The 25,082-nt window shown below is 42.5% G+C and overlaps 1 protein-coding gene across 2 annotated transcripts in view; it reads left to right on the top strand.

The window, feature by feature from the left end:
- Nucleotides 1–24,186, top strand: part of LOC139565254 (synaptogyrin-1-like) — a 34,763-nt gene extending 10,577 nt beyond the window's left edge. The window contains exons 2-4 of one of the 2 annotated variants that reach the window (XM_071385435.1): nucleotides 15,137–15,374; nucleotides 16,445–16,590; nucleotides 18,692–24,186. In XM_071385435.1, coding sequence (XP_071241536.1) covers nucleotides 15,137–15,374; nucleotides 16,445–16,590; nucleotides 18,692–18,901 — 594 coding nt within the window. In that variant the 3' untranslated portion in view covers nucleotides 18,902–24,186. Of the gene's footprint in view, nucleotides 1–15,136; nucleotides 15,375–16,444; nucleotides 16,591–17,210; nucleotides 18,164–18,691 lie in introns of those variants that run through there. The other variant, XM_071385436.1, reaches the window with a different exon arrangement.
- Nucleotides 24,187–25,082: the final 896 nt, after the last annotated feature.

Here is a 25,082-nt window from a genome sequence, read left to right as displayed (position 1 = left end):
ATAGTGATTAGAGAAAAGGTGTGCAACACTATAAAGGAATGCAGCATATTTGATGTTCAGCAGATTGGGGAGGGAACTCCAATGATCATGGAGAGGTTTTATTCCTCATTCAGATAAGATCCAGAAATGTGTGATCAGACAACCTGCTTTCATGAATACTAAGGCTAAACAAAACAAAGATGGACACCAACACATTTGTCTTGGTGGAGAGAAATCTGCCATTTTAATATCGAGAAGGGGAATGTAAGCTCAGCCCCTCCCATTTTAAAATCTGCCATTGTAGCCCTCCGTGTGATGATGATGATGATGATAGGTTAGTATTAACTTGCTGGACCACAGCTTTCCCTTCAGGATGAGAGGGAGGTGGACCCCCCCCCCCCCCCCCCCCAACCGAGATCCTGATTGGCTGATTGAGGTCTGCTGCGTTGGCATGACGACTGTCAGAGACCACCGGAAAGATGTCACCGGCAAGCCCACTCATGAGAAAGGGATGGATGGAGGGAGGGAGGAATGGGGACACATGAGAGGAGGCTTGCTCACGACACAAGTACGTTATACACCAGAGGAAGTGGACAGGGACGGCCTTTAGAATGGCTGGGTCTTTGTATCATGGCGACCTTGTAACTAGGGGTGTTATAGGTCACGTGACGTGACAGTTTAGTACATCCTTTCAGCCCCCTTTTTTAGTTCAGCTTTCTTTTCCTCGTCCTATCATCTGCTGCCTTTTCAGTGTGAAGCCTTTGTCTGAGCAAATAGAATAGTCATGTGCTTGCGAGTCATGAGGGAATGTGGAATGAGTTGTCTGTTTTTTTTCTTCTTCATTCCATGGAAGCATTCTCTGAATTAACATGGTTATTTTTCTCTAGTGCCCCTGTTAATGATGTCACTGGGATCTGTCGAGTGATATTGGATGATGACACGTGATGGTGTCCCATTGAGAAACTCCTCAGTCACCAGATCAATACAAGCTTTATTGAGCTAATACAGTAGATGGAGACCTGGAGACCTGGAAATGAAGAAGTATCTTCTTTTGGTGGATCTCCGGTCCTGGAAGGCTGCAATGTCTGCTACTTTGTCAATGTTGTTACCTTGTAATTAGCAACTGATTTTAATTGACCAATTAGGCACAGAGGCACAATAAAAATAAAACAAAATAGACACTTATACCCTATTCACAATAATGAGCAGAACCGAGCCAAACTCTACTGCACTGGCCTGATGACGCATCCACCATAGTTGATGGAACTGCATTTGTGTGTGTGTGTGTGTGTGTGTGTGGCATGTTCATTCAGATGTCAAAGTCACTATAACCGGAGCACTATTAGTGCATTTCCACGGACAGGCTTTGCACCAGTGTTTGGCAGTGATGCTGGGGACATAAGAACATATTTGAAATGTTCTCCAGCCAATGCGTAATGTTTGTTTGGTATGTAAGATTAAAAGGTGACAGGGTTTGGCTGTTGAGCTTTTTAAACTCCTCTCTGCTTGCTTTCCAAACCATGTTCAGTAAGGATAATTTTTTTTTTGAATGTGGAGTTACCTGGAACCTATTTTATTTTATTTTTTTGCAAAACGTTTTGCTACAGTGTGTCCTGCTGTGAACCACAGACTGTTCTCTCTTATGCCGCACAGCAAGCAGTACCAGGGCACCAAGTCTGGAACCAACAGGACTCTGAACAGCTTCTATCCCCCCCCCCCCCAAGCCGTAAAACTGCTAAACAAGACTGCTAAATAGCTAATCAAATGGCGTTGACTGCGTTGACCTTTTTTGTTGTTGTTGCACTAACTATTTTACACACACACACACACACTTTCACACTCGCCACATACGTTTCTGCTACTGTTTATTATCCATCCTGTTGCCTAGTCACTTTACCCCTACCTATATGTGCATAGCTACCTCAATTGCCTCGTACCCCTGCACATGGACTCGGTACTGGTACTATATAGCCATGCAATTTTTTATCTTTATTGTTATTCACTGTGTATTTATTCCTCGTGTCACTATTTACTTTTGATGACATTTTATCTGTAACTCTGCATTGTTGGGAAATGACCCGTAAGTAAGCATTTCATTGTTAGTGTACACCTGTTCTTAACAAAACGTGACAAATACATTTTTATTTGATTTGAACATGACCCTGATTGACCACGGTCTCATTAGACCGAAACGTTGATTGACACCCATTAAACCTTGTTGGGGTTACCAAGAGCCCCAGTGTGCAGCGGTTTATTAACTAGAGGCCAGAGATACCACGAAATGTGTCGATCAAAATCGAAGTCTGTAGAGTATTAGTCGTAGTCTTATGTTGGTAGGATATCTAATAATTCACAGCAGCTGTTGAGCTAATAAGCCAGAAGACTCTGCTGGGACTTTGATCTGGTGAAATGTGATCTAGTGTTCATGTTTTGGATGATCTCTGTTATTGTTCAGCTAGCAAATTGATAACATTTGTTCTGCTTTTCTTTTGACAGAGTGAATTGTGTGTGTGTGTGTGTGTGTGCCATGAATGTATGTACACACTATGGTACAGCAGCTAAATGTCATTCTAAAGCTGCACTTCACCTCCACAATAGCAATGCCATCTTTCTCTCCTCTATTATGAGCACTACATTCCCGACTAGCCGTCTCATTTCCTTCCTTCTCTCCTTCTTGTTCTATGTGTGACGATGATTCGCTGTCGGGAATGTCGTGCTCATAACAGAGGAGAGAAAGATAGCATTGCTATTGTGGAGGTGAAGTGCAGCTTTAGAATGACATGTAGCTGCTGTACCGTAGTGTGGCGAGGACCTCTGATTCTGTGTGTACGTGGCTCGTTGGAGCGGAGCTCAAATGCAGTTACCCAAAACAAGGATGACATTAGTGTCATTGAGTTGTTCCTCCTGCCAAAACCAGCAACTGGATCTAGACGCTCTCCTGCGCACAGAGTTTTCACCACAGTCTTCAGGTATAGATGGACTGGGAAATTTTATACGGGCTTATGATGTAAGTAGCTGGGGCCAATCTACTCCGAGAAGACCAGTGGAGAATATGGACCTCTCTTAGCTTTCCAGGAACAGGGTTGTAGTGGTGTGTTCAAAAACACTGTTTAGTGTTTTGTTTTGAAGTTGCTATTACCAACCTTGCTCTAGCAATCGGATTTCATTTTGTAACCGGTTTTCATTCTGTTTTCGCACTGTTTTCGTTGAAATTACTGTAACCAGTTGATAACAATGTTCTGTTGATAGTTCCACAGCAAAAATTGGGTTTGATGGTTGGTTTGTCTAGGATAGATGTGCCTTTTCCTCCTGTGTTTTTGTTGAGCTGTATGCTACTTGTGCATTAACATGCACACCTGTAACTTCATGTTAGGCCTATATTCAGCTAGCCATCTCTAAATAGGGAGTTGGCATTTCTGGTTTCCTGGTAGTACCAATGTGTGCATTAGTATGGAGAAAGACTTCCGGTCTTGTGAAGGAAAGAATCTGACAGTCTTGGTTGTTCCGCCTTTCACTCTCTCTCTCTCTCTCTCTCTCTCTCTCTCTCTCTCTCTGTCTCTCTGTGTGTGTGAACACAAGGTCACAGAGATTAAAATTGAGTTATTGTGGGGAGGGCAGAAATGTGGTGCTCGGCCAGCAAGCTGTGTGTGTGTTCATGTTTGTTTGTCAAGGACTCCTTTGTGTACATCTCAATCAACATCTGTATCAGTGGTACTCCATGATGGAGGAGAATACACTAACTGAGGGAGACTAGCACAAGCAGATTCAGAGAGAGAGAGAGGGGGCATCCAGTGCAGTATGCTCACAGTATTGCTATGACCGCAAGAGCATAGTGCCTCTGTAGACCTCGGTTGTAGCTTGCAGCAAAGCTAAGGGGCTCTAGCTGTAATGGTGTGCAAAGCCTGATTGATTTATTGACTGGTAGGCCTGCCTGAAAGACATCCTGCACACTAATAGGCACACACTGGGACTCTGACAGTAATCCAGCATGTATCTATTGGATGCATTTAATTGTTAGGCTGTGGTAGTTGTGCAGCAGTGAAAATGTAACAGAAAGCCAGTGCTGCTCATCTTGAGAAAGTCATGCATAAGTTTATTATTTTTTTTATCACATGATAAACATACACACACACAAACACTAAATTCCCTCAGGCTTAATATGGAGCATGAAAGGCTGCTGATGATCACAAGATCAGGACCCCACGTGGTGCCAATCACAATGTCTGCTTTCATACGTCTATGAGGTGCTGGGGCCTTGTGATCCAGACAGGACTGAGAGCTGTGCTGCTAGCCTGGTAATTGTATATCTGAGTAGGCGAATGGACCAGGAGGGAGACCACGCCAGCAGACAACTAGAGAGGAGCGAACTCACATAATTTACAACCAGATCCTGACCAAAGATCATGTCCACAAACAAATCTCTATCCGCTTTGCATTTTCAAACCAACGTTTGTCATCCGCACAGGATACAGTGTAAACTGTTCAATGAAATGCTTACATTATGAGCTATAAAGCATGGTTAAGAGGAGTTTGGGATGAAAAATGACAGCAAATATCAAAAAATGGGGTGGAAACAAGCAGGAAACTATGGAGCAGATGGCAGCACTCTTGTTTTTCAGAACATGGAGGAAAGGAGACAAAGATGCAATCTTCATATACAGTTGAAGTCGGAAGTTTACATACACTTAGGTTGGAGTCATTTAAAACTCGTTTTTCAACCACTCCACAAATTTCACAAGTCTGGTTCATCCTTGGGAGTTATTTCCAAATGCCTGAAGGTACCGGGTTCATCTGTGCAAACAATAGTACGCAAGTATAAACACCACGGGCCCACGCAACCGTCATACCGCTCAGGAAGGAGACGCATTGTGTCTCCGAGAGATGAACGTACTTTGGTGCGAAAAGTGCAAATCCATCCCAGAACAACAGCAAAGTACCTTGTGAAATTGCTGAAAGAAACATGTACAAAAGTATCTATATCCACAGTAAAACGAGTCCTACATCGACATAACCTGAAAGGCCGCTCAGCAAGGAAAAAGCCAGACTATGTTTTTCAACTGCACATGAGGACAAAGATTGTACTTTTTGGAGAAATGTCCTCTGGTCTGATGAAATAAAAATAGAACTGTTTGGCCATCATGACCATTGTTATGTTTGGAGGACAAAGGGAGAGGCTTGCAAGCCGAAGAACACCATCCCCAGTGGTGGCAGCATCATGTTGTGGGGGTGCTTTGCTGCAGGAGGGACTGGTGCACTTCACAAAATGGATGGTGTCATAAGGAAGGAAAATGATGTCGATATATTGAAGCACCATCTCAAGACATCAGTCAGGAAGTTAAAGCTTGGTCGCAAATGGGTCTTCCAAATGGACAATGTCCCCAAGCATACTTCCAAAGTTGTGGCAAAATGGCTTACGGACAACAAAGTCAAGGTATTGGAGTGGCCATCACAAAGCCCTGACCTCAATCCTATAGAACATGTGTGGGCAGAACTGAAAAAGCTTGTGCGAGCAAGGAGGCCTACAAACCTGACTCAGTTACACCAGCTCTGTCAGGAGGAATAGTACAAAATTACCCAACTTATTGTGGGAAGCTTGTGGAAGGCTACCTGAAATGTTTGACCCAAGTTAAACAATTTAAAGGAAATGCTACCAAATACTAATTGAGTGTATGTAAACTTCTGACCCACTGGGAATGTGATGAAAAATAAAAGCTGAAATAAGTAATGCTCTACTATTATTCTGACATGTCACATTCTTCAAATAAAGTGGTGATCCTAACTGACCTAAGACAGGGATTTTTTTACTCTGATTAAATGTCAGGAATTGTGAAACTGAGTTTAAATGTATTTGGCTAAGGTGTATGTAAACTTCCGACTTCAACTGTTAATACTGGACGGTTGGAACTAGGCATTGTGAAGAGATGCTAACAAAGCATGTGAGCACTTAAAGCATTGAGAATGTAATAACATGAAGCGCCCCCTTGCTTTCTCTTCTGTCAAGGGATCTGGTTATATACAGTAGTATCCAGCTTTCAGTTCACCTTGTAACTTTGACATATTGTGTATATATATTGTTCGTATATACAATATACACTGCTCAAAAAAATAAAGGGAACACTAAAATAACACATCCTAGATCTGAATGATTGAAATATTCTTATTAAATACTTTTTTTCTTTACATAGTTGAATGAGCTGACAACAAAATCACACAAATTATCAATGGAAATCAAATGTATCAACCCATGGAGGTCTGGATTTGGAGTCACACTCAAAATTTAAGTGGAAAACCACACTACAGGCTGATCCAACTTTGATGTAATGTCCTTACAACAAGTCAAAATGAGGCTCAGTAGTGTGTGTGGCCTCCACGTGCCTGTATGACCTCCCTACAACGCCTGGGCATGCTCCTGATGAGGTGGCGGATGGTCTCCTGAGGGATCTCCTCCCAGACCTGGACTAAAGCATCCGCCAACTCCTGGACAGGCTGTGGTGCAACGTGGCATTGGTGGATGGAGCGAGACATGATGTCCCAGATGTGCTCAATTGGATTCAGGTCTGGGGAACGGGCGGGCCAGTCCATAGCATCAATGCCTTCCTCTTGCAGGAACTGCTGACACACTCCAGCCACATGAGGTCTAGCATTGTCTTGCATTAGGAGGAACCCAACCGCACCAGCATATGGTCTCACAAGGGGTGTGAGGATCTCATCTCGGTACCTAATGGCAGTCAGGCTACCTCTGGCGAACACATGGAGGGCTGTGCGGCCCCCCAAAGAAATGCCACCCCACACCATGACTGACCCACCGCCAAACCGGTCATGCTGGAGGATGTTGCAGGCAGCAGAACGTTCTCCACGGCGTCTCCAGACTCTGTCACGTCTGTCACATGTGCTCATGTGCTCAGTGTGAACCTGCTTTCATCTGTGAAGAGCACAGGGCGCCAGTGGCGAATTTGCCAATCTTGGTGTTCTCTGGCAAATGCCAAACGTCCTGCACGGTGTTGGGCTGTAAGCACAACCCCCACCTGTGGACGTCGGGCCCTCATACCACCCTCATGGAGTCTGTTTCTGACCGTTTGAGCGGACACATGCACATTTGTGGCCTGCTGGAGGTCATTTTGCAGGGCTCTGGCAGTGCTCCTCCTCCTCCTTACACAAAGGCGGAGGTAGCGGTCCTGTTGCTGGGTTGTTGCCCTCCTACGGCCTCCTCCACGTCTCCTGATGTACTGGCCTGTCTCCTGGTAGCGCCTCCATGCTCTGGACACTACGCTGACAGACACAGCAAACCTTCTTGCCACAGCTCGCATTGATGTGCCATCCTGGATGAGCTGCACTACCTGAGCCACTTGTGTGGGTTGTAGACTCCGTCTCATGCTACCACTAGAGTGAAAGCACGGCCAGCATTCAAAAGTGACCAAAACATCAGCCAGGAAGCATAGGAACTGAGAAGTGGTCTGTGGTCACCACCTGCAGAACCACTCCTTTATTGGGGGTGTCTTGCTAATTGCCTATAATTTCCACCTTTTGTCTATTCCATTTGCACAACAGCATGTGCAATTTATTGTCAATCAGTGTTGCTTCCTAAGTGGACAGTTTGATTTCACAGAAGTGTGATTGACTTGGAGATACATTGTGTTGTTTAAGTGTTCCCTTTATTTTTTTGAGCAGTGTATATTGTGTATGTGTCGACAGTAGCATATTCAAATTGAATGTGAATATTAGTTTAGGCAAAGAGCAGTGAACGTACAGCACTCAGTAGGTTATGAGCCTGAGGTGTTGGGGGAGTTCCTGCCAACCAAGGTGGGCCAGCTTCAGCACAGCTAATGATAGTTCAATGGGAAAGATGCACATTGAAAGAAGGCTAAAGGCCATTACTCTAGCTTTCTTCTTCTCTCTCTGCTCTCCTCTTTCTCTCTTACATATTGTATTTTTATCCACTCATCTGGTTGCTTGCCAGCCACACACACTTGTATTCTCACTCGCTGCTCACCAACACATACAGTATTACATCAGAGACGCTCTGTCATACCACCACCCCACTCCCTCATGCATGCTCTCTCTTTCTCCCACATACACACATATATGATTGCGCGCGCACACACAGGGCTGTCTAAAGAGGCCAGCTGTTAAAACCGCAGGACTTTGCCAGGACGGCCCCCACGCTACCTCCTCACATGCCTTATGCTGGATGGGGTTGCCTGTGGTGGGGAACACAATACACACACACACATTATACACACACCACAAGTGGAGTCAGGGCCGTGCACAGATCTTTCAGTAGGCCGGTGCTTAAACTGACATTGGGAAAAGAGGGAGGGCTATCAGCTGATCATTTATTTTGATGATTGATATAAATCTGCTTGTTTACTAGCTGGATTTTTTTTTTTTTGCTAATTTGTGATTTAGCTATCTCAAATGCACTTAAAGATAATTTCATAATATAATATTCATAATCTTCTAACTCTAGATACAGTGGGGAGAACAAGTATTTGATACACTGTCGATTTTGCAGGTTTTCCTACTTACAAAGCATGTAGAGGTCTGTCATTTTTATCATAGGTACACTTCAACTGTGAGAGACGGAATCTAAAACAAAAATCCAGAAAATCACATTGTATGATTTTTAAGTAATTAATTTGCATTTTATTGCATGACATAAGTATTTGATCACCTACCAACCAGTAAGAATTCCGGCTCTCACAGACCTGTTAGTTTTTCTTTAAGAAGCCCTCCTGTTCTCCACTCATTACCTGTATTAACTGCACCTGTTTGAACTCGTTACCTGTGTAAAAGACACCTGTCCACACACTCAATCAAACAGACTGCAACCTCTCCACAATGGCCAAGACCAGAGAGCTGTGTAAGGACATCAGGGATAAATTGTAGACCTGTACAAGGCTGGGATGGGCTACAGGACAATAGCCAAGCAGCTTGGTGAGAAGGCAACAACTGTTGGCACAATTATTAGAAAATGGAAGAAGTTCAAGATGACGGTCAATCACCCTCGGTCTGGGGCTCCATGCAAGATCTCACCTCGTGGGGCATCAATGATCATGAGGAATGTGAGGGATCAGCCCAGAACTACACGGCAGGACCTGGTCAATGACCTGAAGAGAGCTGGGACCACAGTCTCAAAGAAAACCATTAGTAACACACTACGCCGTCATGGATTAAAATCCTGCAGCGCACGCAAGGTCCCCCTGCTCAAGCCAGCGCATGTCCAGGTCCGTCTGAAGTTTGCCAATGACCATCTGGATGATCCAGAGGAGGAATGGGATAAGGTCATGTGGTCTGATGAGACAAAAATTGAGCTTTTTGCTCTAAACTCCACTTGCCGTGTTTGGAGGAATAGAAGGATGAGTACAACCCCAAGAACACATTACATTACATTTAAGTCATTTAGCAGACGCTCTTATCCAGAGCGACTTACAAATTGGTGCATTCACCTTATGATATCCAGTGGAACAACCACTTTACAATAGTGCATCTAACTCTTTTAAGGGGGGGGGGGGGGGGTTAGAAGGGGTTAAACACCATCCCAACCGTGAAGCATGGAGGTGGAAACATCATTCTTTGGGGATGCTTTTCTGCAAAGGGGACAGGACGACTGCACCGTATTGAGGGGAGGATGGATGGGGCCATGTATCGCGAGATCTTGACCAACAACCTCCTTCCCTCAGTAAGAGCATTGAAGATGGGTCGTGGCTGGGTCTTCCAGCATGACAACGACCCGAAACACACAGCCAGGGCAACTAAGGAGTGCCTCCGTAAGAAGCATCTCAAGGTCCTGGAGTGGCCTAGCCAGTCTCCAGACCTGAACCCAATAGAAAATCTTTGGAGGGAGCTGAAAGTCCGTATTGCCCAGCGACAGCCCCGAAACCTGAAGGATCTGGAGAAGGTCTGTATGGAGGAGTGGGCCAAAATCCCTGCTGCAGTGTGTGCAAACCTGGTCAAGAACTACAGGAAACGTATGATCTCTGTAATTGCAAACTAAGGTTTCTGTACCAAATATTCAGTTCTGCTTTTCTGATGTATCAAATACTTATGTCATGCAATAAAATGCAAATTAATTACTTAAAAATCATACAATGTGATTTTCTGGATTTTTGTTTTAGATTCCTTCTCTCACAGTTGAAGTGTACCTATGATAGAAATTACAGACCTCTACATGCTTTGTAAGTAGGAAAACCTGCAAAATTGTCAGTGTATCAAATACTTGTTCTCCCCACTGTATATGGCTATATGGTGTCTTGTGTGGATATTTTAGTACAGAGTGGTTAGCTTGTCTAGACTACCTGGGTTGCTGCTGACGACTGAGGAAGGGATGGAGTTGGGTCGGAGCGAGGGTCGTTGTTTCAGCTGCTCCTCTCCTGCCTTTCTCTGCTGCGTGTATCAGCCAACCAGACCAAATATTAATAATTATGTAAATCAAGTGTTAACTTTTCTAGCGTAGGGGGCAGCATTTGGAATTTTGGATGAAAAGCATGCCCAAATTAAATTTACCTGCTACTCGGGCCCAGAAGATATGATATGCATATAACTGGTAGATTTGGATAGAAAACACTATAAAGTTTCCAAAACTGTTAAAATAGTGTCTGTGAGTATAACAGAACTGATTTGGCAGGCGAAAACCTGAGAAAAATCTATTCAGGAAGTAGTATTTGTTTTGGTTTTGTAGTTTTCTATTCAATGCCATTACAGTATCCATTGACTTAGGAATCAAATTGCAGTTCCTATGCCTTCCACTAGATGTCAACAGTCTTTAGAAATTGTTTCAGGTTTGTATTCTGAAAAATGAGAAAGTAAGAGCAGTCTGAATGAGTGGACCCTAAAGTGTCACAAAGCTTTTTCATGCGCGCGACCGAGAGAGTGCCTTTCTTGTTTACCTTTTTATATTGACGGCGTTATTGTCCGGTTGAAATATTATCGATTATTTAGGCTAAAAACAACCTGAGGCTTGAATATAAACATCGTTTGACATGTTTCTATGAACTTTACGGATACAATTTGGATTTTTTGTCTACCTGTTTTGACTGCGTTTGAGCCTGTGGATTACTGAAGAAAACGCGCAAACAAAACGGAGGTTTTTGGATATAAAGAGACTTTATCGAACAAAAGGAACATTTATTGAGTAAATTAATGTCTGAGTGCAACCATATGAAGATCAACAAAGGTAAGGGATTAATCTTATCTCTGTTTCTGACTTGTGTAACTCTTCTACTAGGCTGGTTACTGTTTGTAATGATTTGTCTGCTGGGCTATGTTCTCAAATAATCGTAAGGTATGCTTTCCCCGTAAAGCATTTTTTAAATCTGACACCGTGGTTGGATTCACAAGAAGTTAATCTTTAAACCTATGTAAAATATGTTTTGTTTTCTGAATTTTTATAATGAGTATTTCTGTATTTGAATTTGGCGCCCTGCAGTTTCACTGGCTGTTGAAGAGGTGGGACGCTACCGTCTCACGTACCCTAGAGAAGTTCATCAAATGTTATGCTACTGAGGCAGCACTGTTGATATTTAAACTAGTTGACTTTCTACACACACTCGACCGGTGACATGTTTGGATACCGGGCGTGTGCAATCTCAGTACAGGGCAGACCATCAGGTGCAACCAACAGACGGGTTGGGGGGTGGCGAACTTGACAACGTCACAACGACTTGCGGGCAATGGGTTCAGAACAACAACGACAAAACCTTATACATAAAAGAATAGTTATAGCACCACGCAAAAGGGCACTTGTCGAATGGGAGTTCAAAGGGGCATACGCTGGGCACAGGTTGACTCAACTGTGCACGTGCCTGAGCGCAATAGATGCAGTAGTATACACAAGCCCCCTAATATCATCCCATCTCATCATCAACAAAACAAACATCAACCCTGGCCTGAACCTGCATTAAAGCAGTTGGGATGTACTCCAGTATATGAGTCATTTATTTAATGTATGTGAATTAAATGAGTAGACGTTTTTAATGCTAGATGGTTTTATGATGTAGTTACTGGCATTGGTGCAAGATGGGCCGGTTTTGACTTTGCTTACTGTTTCACATGATGTGTCATTAGGATCTTCCTTCATCTACACTCGTGTCAGATCAGGTACTGCCATACATGTATCTGAATGTAGACAACTGGGTGAAAATGTGACTGTGGATTTGTAGGTTCTGGATTCATTTTACCCCAAAGTGTGATGATATGATCATGTTGTGACTTCTCTGCATGACGCCATACATTACTACAGTGTATTCAGACCCCTTGACTTTTTCCACATTTTGTTATGTTGCAGCCTTGTGCTAAAATGTATTAAATAAATATTTTTCTTCATCAATCTACACACAATACCCTATAATGATGAAGCGAAAACAGAAATACCTTATTTACATAAGTATTCAGACCCTTTGCTATGAGACTTGAAATTGAGCTCGGGTGCACCCTGTTTCCGTTGATTATCCTTGAGATGTTTCTACAACTTGATTGGAGCCTACCTGTGGTACATTCAATTGATTGGACATTATTTGGAAAGGCACACACCTGTCTATATAAGGTTCCACAGTTGAAAGTGCATGTCAGAGCAAAAACCAAGCCATGAGGTCCGGATTGTGTCAAGGCACAGATCTGGGGAAGGGTACCAAAAAATGTCTGCAGTATTGAAGGTCCCCAAAAACAGTGGCCTCCATCATTCTTAAATGGAAGAAGTTTGGAACCACCTAAACTCTTCCTAGAGCTGGCCGCCTGGCAAAATTGAGTAATCGGGAGAGAAGGGCCTTGGTCAGGGAGGTGACCTCTGAGGATATGGGAGAACCTTCCAGAAGGACAACCATCTCTGCAGCACTCTACCGATCAGGCCTTTATGGTAGAGTGGCCAGACGGAAGCCAGTCCTCTGTAAAAGGCACATGACTGCCTGCTGGAAGTTTGCCAAAAGGCATCTAAAAGGACTCTCAGATCATGAAAAACAAGATTCTCTGGTCTGAAACCAAGACTAAAGAATTCAGTCTGAATGCCAAGTGTCACATCTGGAGGAAACCTGGCACCATCCCTACGGTGAAGCATGGTGGCGGCAGCACCCTGCTGTGGGGATGTTTTTCAGCGGCAGGGACTGGGAGACTAGTCAGGATCGAGGGAAAGCTGAACGGGGTAAAGTACAGAGAGATCCTTGATGAAAACCGGCTCCAGAGCGCTCAGGACCTCCGACTTGGGCAAAGGTTCACCTTCCAATAGGGCAAACAACCCTAAGCACACAGCCAAGACAACGCAGGAGTGGTGTCAGGACAAGTCTCTGAATGTCCTTGAGTTGTCATTATGGGGTATTGTGTGTAGATTGATGAGGCATTTTTTTTGTACGTTTTAGAACAAGGCTGTAACGTAACAAACCGTGGAAAAAGTCTTTGATCCTGGGTGAGGATCAAAGAGAGTCCCCCCTCTCTCTCCCACCAGATATGAAGTGGGGCTGGTTCTAGGACTTTAACGACCGGTCGTAAACTTCCTGTCTCGTGCACTACAGTATGGAGAAGTCAAAAATTATTTGTGTGTAGAGAGATACTCTGCCCCCAAAACTTTAACATCAAAAGGTTGGACATTTAAAACAATATTTCTAACGCAAATAATGTGGGAAATGATTGTTGGGGCTCCAAACAATAATCATGTCAAATCAGTTGTTGTTTTGTGATTTCATTAAGAACGGTATAACTAAATAACAGTAACTCTACAAATGTATACGTCCCAGTTGTCAGGTTGTAAAATGTTGTTAAGCTCATGCTTTAAATATGAAACTGTTTGTGGGAAGAGTAAATGTGATTTTAGCCTTCTAAATGAGAATTGTTTCTACCTAAACTTTTGCCAGTCGGTACCAACGCCTACATGAGCACAGACATTATGCCAAAAGGATGGAACGACCCTTTTTCCAGAGTACTTCTAAAGGACTCCTAACAAAATGTAGATTAGACCAGACAGCATGGAGCGGTGGCTACACAGCTACATTGCCTGATTGCTACTGACGTGTAAAATGGTTTAAAACTACTAGACCAGTATGCAGCGCAAGCTTTATATGTGACAAATGGTCTAAAATTACAAGACCCTCCTGAGACTCGACGAGTGAAGAAGACTAAGACATGCACCGCCTGCCGCTCTGCATGTAAAGTAGTCTAGAACTTTGACCAAAGACACAAGGAAGATCTTAACAAACGATCATTGGAATGTCTGATGTATCCAGTCTAAAGAACACTTCCAGAATGAAGAAAGCTACTACTACAACTACTAAGGGCATGGTGATCTCTGGTGGACTACCAGAGACTTTCTGTCGAACTATTCGTCACAGACGGATCGGGCGATTTCAACAGAGCAAGATGACAGACAAACAAGCGTCAATATTTGCATTGCATTTCTAAGTCCGAATGAGCGGTTGTTAGGATGCTAAATATCCATATTTACGATGAGCGTATTATTCAACTATGTACGATAGTTGAATTCCTTTGTCTCTTCTTCTCCCATTCTTTCTTTCCCCGCCCCTTTCATTGTGTAACCAGCCGTCATATCGGGTTAGTGCACTGGGGACTTTTCAATGCATTATGTTAGTAATCAATTCAACCTATACTGTGTGTATTTCTGTGTAATTAGTTAGTAAATAAATAATTAAGCCAATTTGTGTAAGCTGAGTCATCATGTAGACTAGGGTTCGTGCAGATTTATAGAATATTATGACGTTCAGAATGAGACTGATATGAGGTAAAAAATACATTTATAAGTGACTTATCTATAGATATATTATCTTATAAGAGTTTAATTCGGGAGATAATAACTCTTTAAATACGTTTACCGTGGTGCCCCAAGTTACTGAGATTAATTTAATCATGTAATTAATTAAACATAGTTAATTGATTTGATAAGATAAGTCATTGAATGAATGATTGTCATGTCATGACAATACTTTCCAAATGCCTGTAACAGATTTACATAGGATGCAAAAAGGATCAGCTTGTGCAAATGATGTACCATCCACATTGATTTTACTACCATATGATGTAGATCAGCAGTTGCCAACTGTCCTCCTGGAGCTACTGATTTTGCAGGCTTTTGCTCCTATGCATTTCTCCTTTTCTTCCTACTCTACCCTCTCTCCTCAATCAACTTCTTTGTCACACCCTCCCTCTCTTCTTCCCCCAGCTCTTCTCCATCGTGATCTTTGGCTGTATAGCCAACGAGGGCTATGTGAACCGGCCTGACGAGATTGAGGAGTTCTGCATCTTCAACAGGAACCAGAATGCCTGTAACTACGCAGTGGGGATGGGAACCCTGGCTTTCCTAAGCTGTGCTGCCTTCCTGGTCCTGGACGTCTACTTCCCCCAGATCAGCAGCGTCAAGGACCGCAAGAAGGCTGTGCTTGCTGACATTGGAGTGTCTGGTAAGCTCTGGGGTGTAGTTTCTCCTAGGCACCAATCTAGGAACAGCTTTCCTCCCCCAATCCAAACCTTAACCATTACTGGGGGAAATGCAAAACTGACCACAGATCAGCGTCTACGGACAACTTCACCCCACACAGGAAGAATGTTGTTTTGGCTTGTTGGTGTGAGTTTGACTGGGGGATGCGCGGGAGGTGATTGTGTGTTCGTTAACAGCAAAGAAAGGGGTTGTTTTAGTTGAAGTTGGTCATGATACGAGTTTGGAGTGTGTTTGGAGGCACACGGTTTATCTGGGTGCTCTGTGAAGACTCGGTTCAGGGGTGGGGAGGTGGATGTGGCCTTTGTCTTTAGCCTTTCTAAACTCTTAGGAAACACTGATCAATACATGGACATTGATAAAGGTATTGTTTCTTCAATAGCCATTAGGCGTACTGGGCCCTGTCTGTATACTCTTAAAATGTATAATCCCTCCGTCCTCCTTTCCTTGACGTAATCACTCCAACGTGACTGGATTGGCATAGAAGCAAGCTTTTCACTGTATTGCTCTCACCAATTATATTATATCAGATGGGTGATTACTTCAAGGAAAGGATTAAAGAAGGATGCATATTAATAGTATTGGAACAGAGCCCTGGAATTTGAATCACAGCTCTAGGACATTGGCGGACTTCAGTTCTATAGGAGCCATTTTGTATGTGCACAGGTGCCCCCTTGTGGTTAGCTGTGGTGTGGCTGATAAACCCTAACAAACTCATTATGACCTTTGAGGCTCGGCTTTGATTACTGTGAGGCTATTGAGGCTTGTAAAAATGGTTGCAAAATATGTTGTGTATCAGTAGTTGATATGTTTTTTTATATTGTTGCATGACATTTGTGGTGTTGCTCATAATGCACAAACATACTCATGACAGTCTGTTATTGGCATGACATTTGTAATGTGGTATTACTGTGTATGATATTACATTTCAAGAACAGATTTTTTTCTTTAGTTTTACCACCCCATAGTATTAATGGTTTCCGTTTGTAATTCTCCCTCTCCCTTTTTCTCTCTCTCTCCCCATCCTTCCTGTAGCATTCTGGTCATTTGTCTGGTTTGTGGGGTTCTGTTTCCTGGCCAACCAGTGGCAGGTTGCCAAGGAGGAGGACAACCCTCTAAGGGAGGGTGCGGACGCAGCCCGAGCCGCCATTACCTTTGCCTTCTTCTCCATCTTCACCTGGGTACGTACAGTACAACAGCCCTCCATTTCATCAACCTTCCTGTCTGGCGTAATGGCCATTTAAGCATCTACAAAATAGAAAACATGTATATTACGCAAAATGTATTCATATCAAAGTTTTCAATTAAATTGGTTACATATCACCTCTGCCTTCTTCATCAGGCTCTAATTCTGCTCCGTCTGAAGCTGGGTCATAACATTCTGCTCCTCTTTGTCAGTCTTAACTTAGCTCTGTTTAACACTGCTTTTTCTTCATATTTAGAAGTGTCTACTGTCTTCTGTTTTTCTGCAGTTTTGTAACCCGGATCTACATTTTTCTCTCCCAATTCTATCTTCTCTGGGTCTGTTTAGATTCCTAATTTTCTCAATTTGAATCTTTGTCTATGCTGTATTTTTGTATACAATAATGCTTCATCTCTGTTTTTAGTTAGTTCAGATCTAAGTTTCTACGTCTTCGCCAATTTAATCTTTGCTTCCGTCTCAGTCTAGAAAAAGCTTAAAAAGGTTGTTATGATACAGAACTTTATGGAAGGATTGTATCTGGTGAATATTGGGGTCATCCTCACCACCCGTCCTCACCACCCTTTCTATCCCATAACTGACCTGTCTGTCTCTCTCTAGGGTGCTCTGACACTGCTGTCCCTGGAGAGGATAAAGAGAGTGTCGTTCGAAGAAGAGTATGACAAACTGTTCATTCCATAGCCCACACCACCGCTAGCCTAATGATAGATATCCTGACCCTCACTTTCTTTATTTCACTCACACCAACTTCCCATCCAGGCTGTGTCTGAATGATGTCCTCCTTAGATGGCCAAACACATTGAAAGGAGTACCTTGTGTATGTTTACTATGATTGGCTAGTGTTTACAGCTAGGATCCGCTTGCTAGATTCAGATTGCCCTTCCAACGTGCCTTGATATCAAACCATTGCCAAAAATGAGTGTCTTTGTGGGGTTAAAACAGTGGTACTCTACTGTTGACATATCAGGTTCTCATTGCCTGGCATAGTAATCCACCATTTTAGCTATGTTCACCTTTGCTGGTTGTCTCAATTCATTTTAATGTAAAGTATTATTTTGATAAAATCATTTGATTTCATGGTACCGTTCAATTTAGATTGAACATTTTCTGTAGGGCCACTTTGCATGGTTGGGATCAATCAGGAAATTATTAGAAAGTGATAAAAATGTACAGAGTTCATACCAATTTGACCTTGTTAGATTGTATCTTAGATATGTAGTAATTGTTCACATTTTATTTCAATGCCAACACTACAAATCTGTGAAGGAAAAGCTATGACCTCTTTTCACCTCCTCTCCCTAATCTAGCCTTATGCTTCCCCATACACACATGCCACAGCTGTAGCTAACTACTACAGCTTAATGACATGCATTTAGTGTTACCAGGTCCAGCTGGCTGCAACCACTATGTGAATCTGTCTGTTATATTGTATTATGAGTTCTTTTATTTTGTTTGGGTATTTTTGCTTTATATATGACACTGGGATGATTTGTGAATGTTTATTATTCATGATAAATTGTTATTGTTGTATTAAAAAGAAATAAGTCAAAGACAGTGCCCGACCAGGTGAAAGGTTACTCACTTCACTCCAAGACCACTGACTGTATCTGTTTTGACACTCCCCACTTAAAACCGACTAACAGACTTAATCCCCCTCCCCTCTTCCTTCTTTCTCCCCCTCTTTCTCTCGTTATCCCACTCTTATCTAACTACCGTTCATCCTCCTAACCTTTTTTCATTCCTTTTTTAATCAATGGCTTGTTACCTGATATACCCCCCTCCCCCACTATCATTGGTTGCATCTATTGTGTCATCTCATTCTGCCCATCTGTCATATTCAAATCCCACCCACACAACCCCATGTCTCCACTTTTCTTGTTTATCCCCCTCACCCACAACATATTTTTTTGCTTTTGCTTTCATGTTGTTGCCCATCCCCTTTCCAATCGCTCGCTGCCCCCTATGGTCTGGGCTCCCTCTTCCCTTCTCCACGCATACATTGCTTTGCTATCGCCTCTATATTATTGCCCATTCCCTTTTCAATTGTTCGCCCTCCGCATCACACCCTCTCTACTCTGAAGGCGGTGCAGGCCTTCCTGGGCTTTCAGAAGTACAAGCTGGGGGCTGACTCGGCCCTCTTCTCCCAGGAGTATGTTGACCCCACCGCCGACCCCAACGCCGCGTCCCCCATGGGCACTGACTACACGAGCTACGCCGCCGACATTGACCCCGCGGCCAGCACAGAGCCAGCCTTTGACGGCTCCGCTGGCTACCAGGGCCAGGAGTACTGAGCCAGAGGGCAAATGGAGGAAGAGAAGGGCCATGAATGGGCTTACTCAGCATCAGGGGTGTTTTAAGGGGATATTTTTGTGGTTTATGGGGACATGGGGTGTCTTAAAAGTAGCCAAGTCCCAGATCTGTTTGTGTTAGCGGTGATGATGAAATACAGGGCCTTCAGAAAGTATTCAAACCCTTTGACTTTTTCCACATTTTGTTGTGTTACAGCCTGAATTTCAAATGGATACAATTTCGATTTTGTGTCACTGGCCTACACACGATAGCCCATAATGTCAAAGTGGAATTATGTTTTTAGAAATGTTTACATATTTATAAAAAAATGAAAATCTGAAATGAGTATTCAACCCTATTTTTTTTAATGTCAAGCTTAAATAAGTTCAGGAGTAAAAATGTGCTTAGGCATGTTGAAGTTATTAATTGGGTGTATTGATACATGCAACGCCTAGTCACTACAAAGATACAGGCATCCTAACTAACTCAAGGAAACCGCTCAGACATTTCACCACGAGGCCAATGGTGACTAAAACATTTACAGAGTTTAATGCCTGTGATAGGGGAAAACTGAGAATGGATCAACAACATTGTAGGCACTCCACAATACTAACCTAAATGATAGAGTGAACAGAAGGAGGCATGTACAGAATAAAAATATTCCTGTTTGCAATAAGGCACTAAAGTAAAACTGCAAAAAATGTGGCAAAGAAATTAACTTTATGTCCTGTATACAAAGTGTTATGTTTGGGGCAAATCCAACACAAAACATCACTGACCACTGCATTTTTCATATTTTCAAGCACGGTGGTGTCTGCATCATGTTATGGGTATGCTTGTCATCGGCAAGACTAGGGACTTTTTTAGGATAAAAAGAAATGGAATAGACGGCACGGGCACGGGCAAAATATTAGAGAAGAACCTGCTCGAAAATCTATGGCAAGACTTGAAAAGGCTGTCTAGCAATGATCAACAACCAACTGGACAGAGCTTGAAGAATTTAAAAAAGAATAATGTGCAAATATTGTACAATTCAGGCGTGCAAAGCTCTTAAAGACCTCCCCAGAAAGACTCATAGCTGTAATCGCTGCCAAAGGAGATTCTAACATGTATTGACTCAGGGGTGTGAGTACTTATGTCAATTAAATATTTCTGTATTTCATTTTCAATACATTTGCAAAAAAAAAGAAAAAACATGTTTTCACTTTGTTATTATGAAGTATTGTGTGTAGATAAAATACATTTAATCAATTTTGAATTCAGGCCGTTCACAACAATATGTGGAATAATTTGAGGGCTTTGAATACTTTCTGAATGCACTGTAGGAGTTGGCAAGATAGCACTAACAGATCTGAGACTTGAATACCTGACAGGGACTTTGGGTGGCTAACAGGGTGGGACAGGACCAAGGGTTGGCAATCACTGTGTGTGTGAGTCTGAGAGTGCTACAACATTGCTGGGAAGGTGGAGGCAGGGTATGGGGGAGAGCGAGAGTCTTCTCAGAGACCATGGTCGGTGTGTGTGTCGGTGTCCGGAAGCGCTTTGCATTTAGTGTGGGGGGGTGTAGTGTTGGTTGGCCACCTCCATGGGATCAGACAGAGTTCTAACCAGAAGAGGGTTATTCTCTGCAGCCTTAATTCACTTATGTGTGTCGCAGTTGTCCACCCTTATCCAAAAGTGTGCACTTGCATACTCCCCATCATGGATAAAATGGGATTGGTGTAAGCATTGGCTGGATGGAGTTTCCACCTACCTTTGATGGGGAGTGTGCAAGTGCACACTTTGGGAGAAAGGTGGGGAGTTGGGATACAGTCTTGGAACTCGTACACACCTATAATAGCACATATATCAACACAAATTAAAGAAGGAACGTTAGGAATGCAATTGGTGTGCAAAACTACTTTCTGGCAAACAAAGGGACTAGATAGTCACCTGATGATGTAGGTGATGAGACCTGAAGTCCTACGAAACACCACTGTGTTTTGTGGGCCTCAACACTATAGCCTGGTCATTGCACAATGACCTAGGACCTGCTTGCCATCCCTTTTCTGCCAGTTTAGCTTTCTTTGTTTGGCAAATGGAAAAGGGCACTGTTTGGTGTCTACTCTTGGCCATATCTATGCCAAATTAACACCCAAGCCAAACCCACTGTTAACGGTGCTAAATCTGAAGGGTTATCCCATCATACAGGCCAAAGGACAGGGTATGACATACAGGAACCGAACAACTAACGGTAAAGCACAACTATAGACACGCCACATGAACACAAATTGAGCTGTTGCAGATGTGCTGCGTCATCACCAGCGCAAACTCAGATATTGTCCTCAACTGTTCATAGCAGAAAATTCTCAAACTAGATAAATCCGTAAACATTTCATCAAATTCTTAAGCATTCCATCAGCAGGCACCAAATTCTATAATTATGACGTGTAAGCACTTAATAAAGAAGACCAGTGTACATAACCAACTTAAAAGCCAAGTCTTTTTCCGCCAATAACCAACCCCCATGCACCAACATTGACTGCCAACCAAAATGTGACCAACACTGGCTTGACACTAGTAACTGACATTGTGTATGTCCTTTAAAATCAAAGCGAGAGTGTCAATTGCATACTCCTGTCCTCTCTCCTATCGTCCTCAAAATCTATTGTAGTCAGAGGTGTGGGATCTCTGTTTTTTTTCATCCAGTGGCTTAAAGCGAAGGAGGTGATGAGAGAGGACGCGAGGAGTATGCAATTGAGATTCTCCCAAAGTGGGCTCGGGAAGCCTCTCATTTGACTTAGCACTAGAATTCCAGCAGTTGATTTCAGACTTGTTATCTCTTCTTTCATGCCAACAGCTGAAGACCTTAGTGATTTCTGTTTCCAAATGTTTGTAATGATCCATGTATGTGTAACTGAGTGGGGTTTTTTTCAAGGCAAAACTTGCTCAAGAATTGTATATATATTCTGCAATTTTTTGTATATATTCAGTACCAGTCGAAAGTTTGGACACACCTACTCATTCAAGGGTTTTTATTTATTTTTACTATTTTCTACATTGTAGAATAATAGCGAAGACATCAAAACTATAAAATAACACATGGAATCACGTAGCAAGCAAAAAAGTGTTAAACAAATCAAAATATATGTTATATTTGAGATTCTTCAAAGTAGCCACCTTTTGCCTTGATGACAGCTTTGCACACTCATGGCATTCGCTCAACCAGCTTCATGAACAGTCTTAAAGGAGTTCCCACATATGCTGAGCACTCGTGGCTGCTTTTCCTTCACTCTGCGGTCCAACTCGTCCCAAACCATCTGAATTGGGTTGAGGTCGGGTGACTGTGGAGGCCAGGTCATCTGATGCAGCACTCCATCACTCTCCTTCTTGGTCAAATAGCCCTTACACAGCCTGGAGGTTTGTTGGGTCATTTTTCTCTTGAAAACAAATGATAGTCCCACTAAGCGGGATGGGGTATCGCTGCAGAAAGCTGTGGTAGCCATGCTGGTTAAGTGTGCCTTGAATTCTAAATAAATCATCAACAGTGTCAAAGAAACCCCTCACCATCACACCTCCTCCTCTTTGCTTCACGGTGGGAACTACACATGCGGAGATCATCCGTTCACCTACTATGCGTCTCACAAATACACGGACTTATCAGACCAAAGGACAGATTTCCACCGGTCTAATGTCCATTGCTTGTGTTTCTTGGCCCAAGCAAGTCTCTTCTTATTATTGGTGTCCTTTAGCAGTTCTTTGCAGCAAATCGACCATGAAGGCCTGATTCGAGCAGTCTCCTCTGAACAGTTGATGTTGAGATGTGTCTGTTACTTGAACTCTTTGAAGCATTTATTTGGGCTGCAATTTCTGAGGCTGGTAACTCTAATGAACGTATCCTCTGCAGCAGAGGTAACCCTGGGTCTTCCTTTCCTGTGGCGGTCTTCATGAGAGCCAGTTCATCATAGCGCTTGATGGTTTTTACGACTGCACTTGAAGGAACTTTCAACGGTCTTGAAATGTTCCTGGATTGACTGACCTTCACGTTTTAAAGTAATGATGGACTGTCGTTTCTCTTTGCTTATTTGAGCTGTTCTTGCCATAATATGGAATATCTTCTGTATATCACCCCTACCTTGTCACAACATAACTGATTTGCTCAAACACATTAAGAAGGGAAGAAATTCCCCAAATTAACTTTTAACAAGTCACACCTGCAAAGCTGTCATCAAGACAAAGGTTGGCTACTTTGAAAAATCTAGTTTGTTTAACACTTTTTTGGTTACTACATGACTGTGTTATTTCGTAGTTTCGATGTCTTCACTATTATTCAACAATGTAGACAATAGTACAAATAAAGAAAAACCCTTGAATGAGTAGGTGTGTCCAAACTTTTGACTGGTGCTGTATATACTACAGATATTACTTTAAAAAACAGGATGTTTTTATTTTGTGGCACACATAACAAATGTGTAATTATGAACAACATGTAATTATATATGTATGAAATAACATTTTTACTACATTATTATTAACCAGATATTACTATGTTATAAACAAAGATAATATATTGTACCTATTGTTAAAATAGCATATGTCTATATGTGTTAATGCATTTAAAGTGTGTGTGTTTCAAAAGAACTGACATCTTCGGCTTTCATTATGTGAGGTACGGCAATGTTTTCTGATCAGGAAACATTGACTTTGTCATGTTTTACTGTTGCAAACCTTTCTGGGGCGAAACATTTAGGGAACACTTTATTTGGATAGTCCCAAGTAGATGGGTTGTAGATGGTCAGTCCATGTTCAATAACTAACAAAAACATTTCAACTAACTATCCACTAACCCTAACCTTAACCCTTATCCTAACACTAAACTTAAACCTTAACCTAGCCCTAACCTTAACCCTAACCCTTATTCTAAACCTAACCATAAACGTAACCTTAGCAGACATTTGCTTATCAACAGCTACTTAGTTGATACTATCACCATCTGTAGTTCATCTATATGGGACTATACAAATAAAGTGTGACCAACAATTATAAAGAAAAACTGGGATAACGGGACAAAACTACCAATTGTATAGACATTGTGTAAGAATTATTTGGTCTTTGTGTGCTACTACAGAGTTGAAAAAAAATATACAGTTTTGATGTGATGATTTTTGATTAAATTAATCAGTTAAGTAATTAAGGATACATATTTATTAGCTGTTTGTCGCTTGTTTGTGAAAGATCTGATGTAGATGTGGGGGACTTTGTCGGGAGACGATCAATAAAGGAAAAGCTGTGGTATGGTTGAACTTGAGTGCAATTCTGTTTGTTTATTTCTTCATGTGGGTTTTACTATTTAAACCCAGCGTCGAAATATGTCTGGTGTTAACCTTTGTGGCTGATATTATTCTCTACTGTCTGATCTTCTTCTTGCTACCACAGCATCCAAAAAAGAACCTGGCGAAGGCAGCGGACAAGCGGGAGCCAAAGGAGTGCTTCTTGTGTTTCTCTGTAGCAGCTGAAACTACAGATCAACAAGAGATCAGTCCTCTGACAGGCCTGTAATAGATACTGTCACCTGTATTTAAATGGTACACAGCTTAACACAATTCACCACAATGGATTTAACTGATTTCCACACAAAATTACAAGGTAACCTGTGACGTGAGCATTTGTTATGTTAGGAAAAATTACCAGGCAGGGGTGCCACTGAATTATTGAAGTTCTGTCCTTTACGAGGCTTGGAAGATTTCTTCTGGCTTTTGTTCTGAAACTTCGCTGTCTTTGATAGAATTGAAGGCACCTTACGCTGCTGTTAACCGCAGACATTCATTGGTTTGCCGTAATGTATTTCTCTAATCAATGAATTGAAATAAAGGTACATAACTTCAATGTATTTGACTGTTTAATTGTCTGTGAAATATAGTGATAATAGTGTTGCTATCTCAATGGGAGTCCCCTCAGCAGTCTGGCAGCAGAGGACGCAGCGCCAGCCTTTGTGACCTGCTGCCCCTGTGCTGCTCTGAGTCACAGCCATGTTCTGACGGTCAGCTGTTAATGCAGCATTGTTAGCAGAGCTGAGTTTTTACCACCGTCTCCAGTGAGATCAGTGAGGAAGCATCTGATGAGGCTTCTGCCTTGAAGGAAGCCTGGCTGGGAAATGACTGCCAGAAGGATGAGGCGCTGTGCCCTGTGTCGGCTGAGTCCACT

Source organism: Salvelinus alpinus, chromosome 36 (genome assembly GCF_045679555.1).
Source record: "Salvelinus alpinus chromosome 36, SLU_Salpinus.1, whole genome shotgun sequence".
In the NCBI taxonomy this organism is placed as follows: Eukaryota; Metazoa; Chordata; class Actinopteri; order Salmoniformes; family Salmonidae; genus Salvelinus; species Salvelinus alpinus.
Note: the sequence above shows the minus strand (reverse complement) of the source record. Positions and strands in the feature narration are given on the sequence as shown.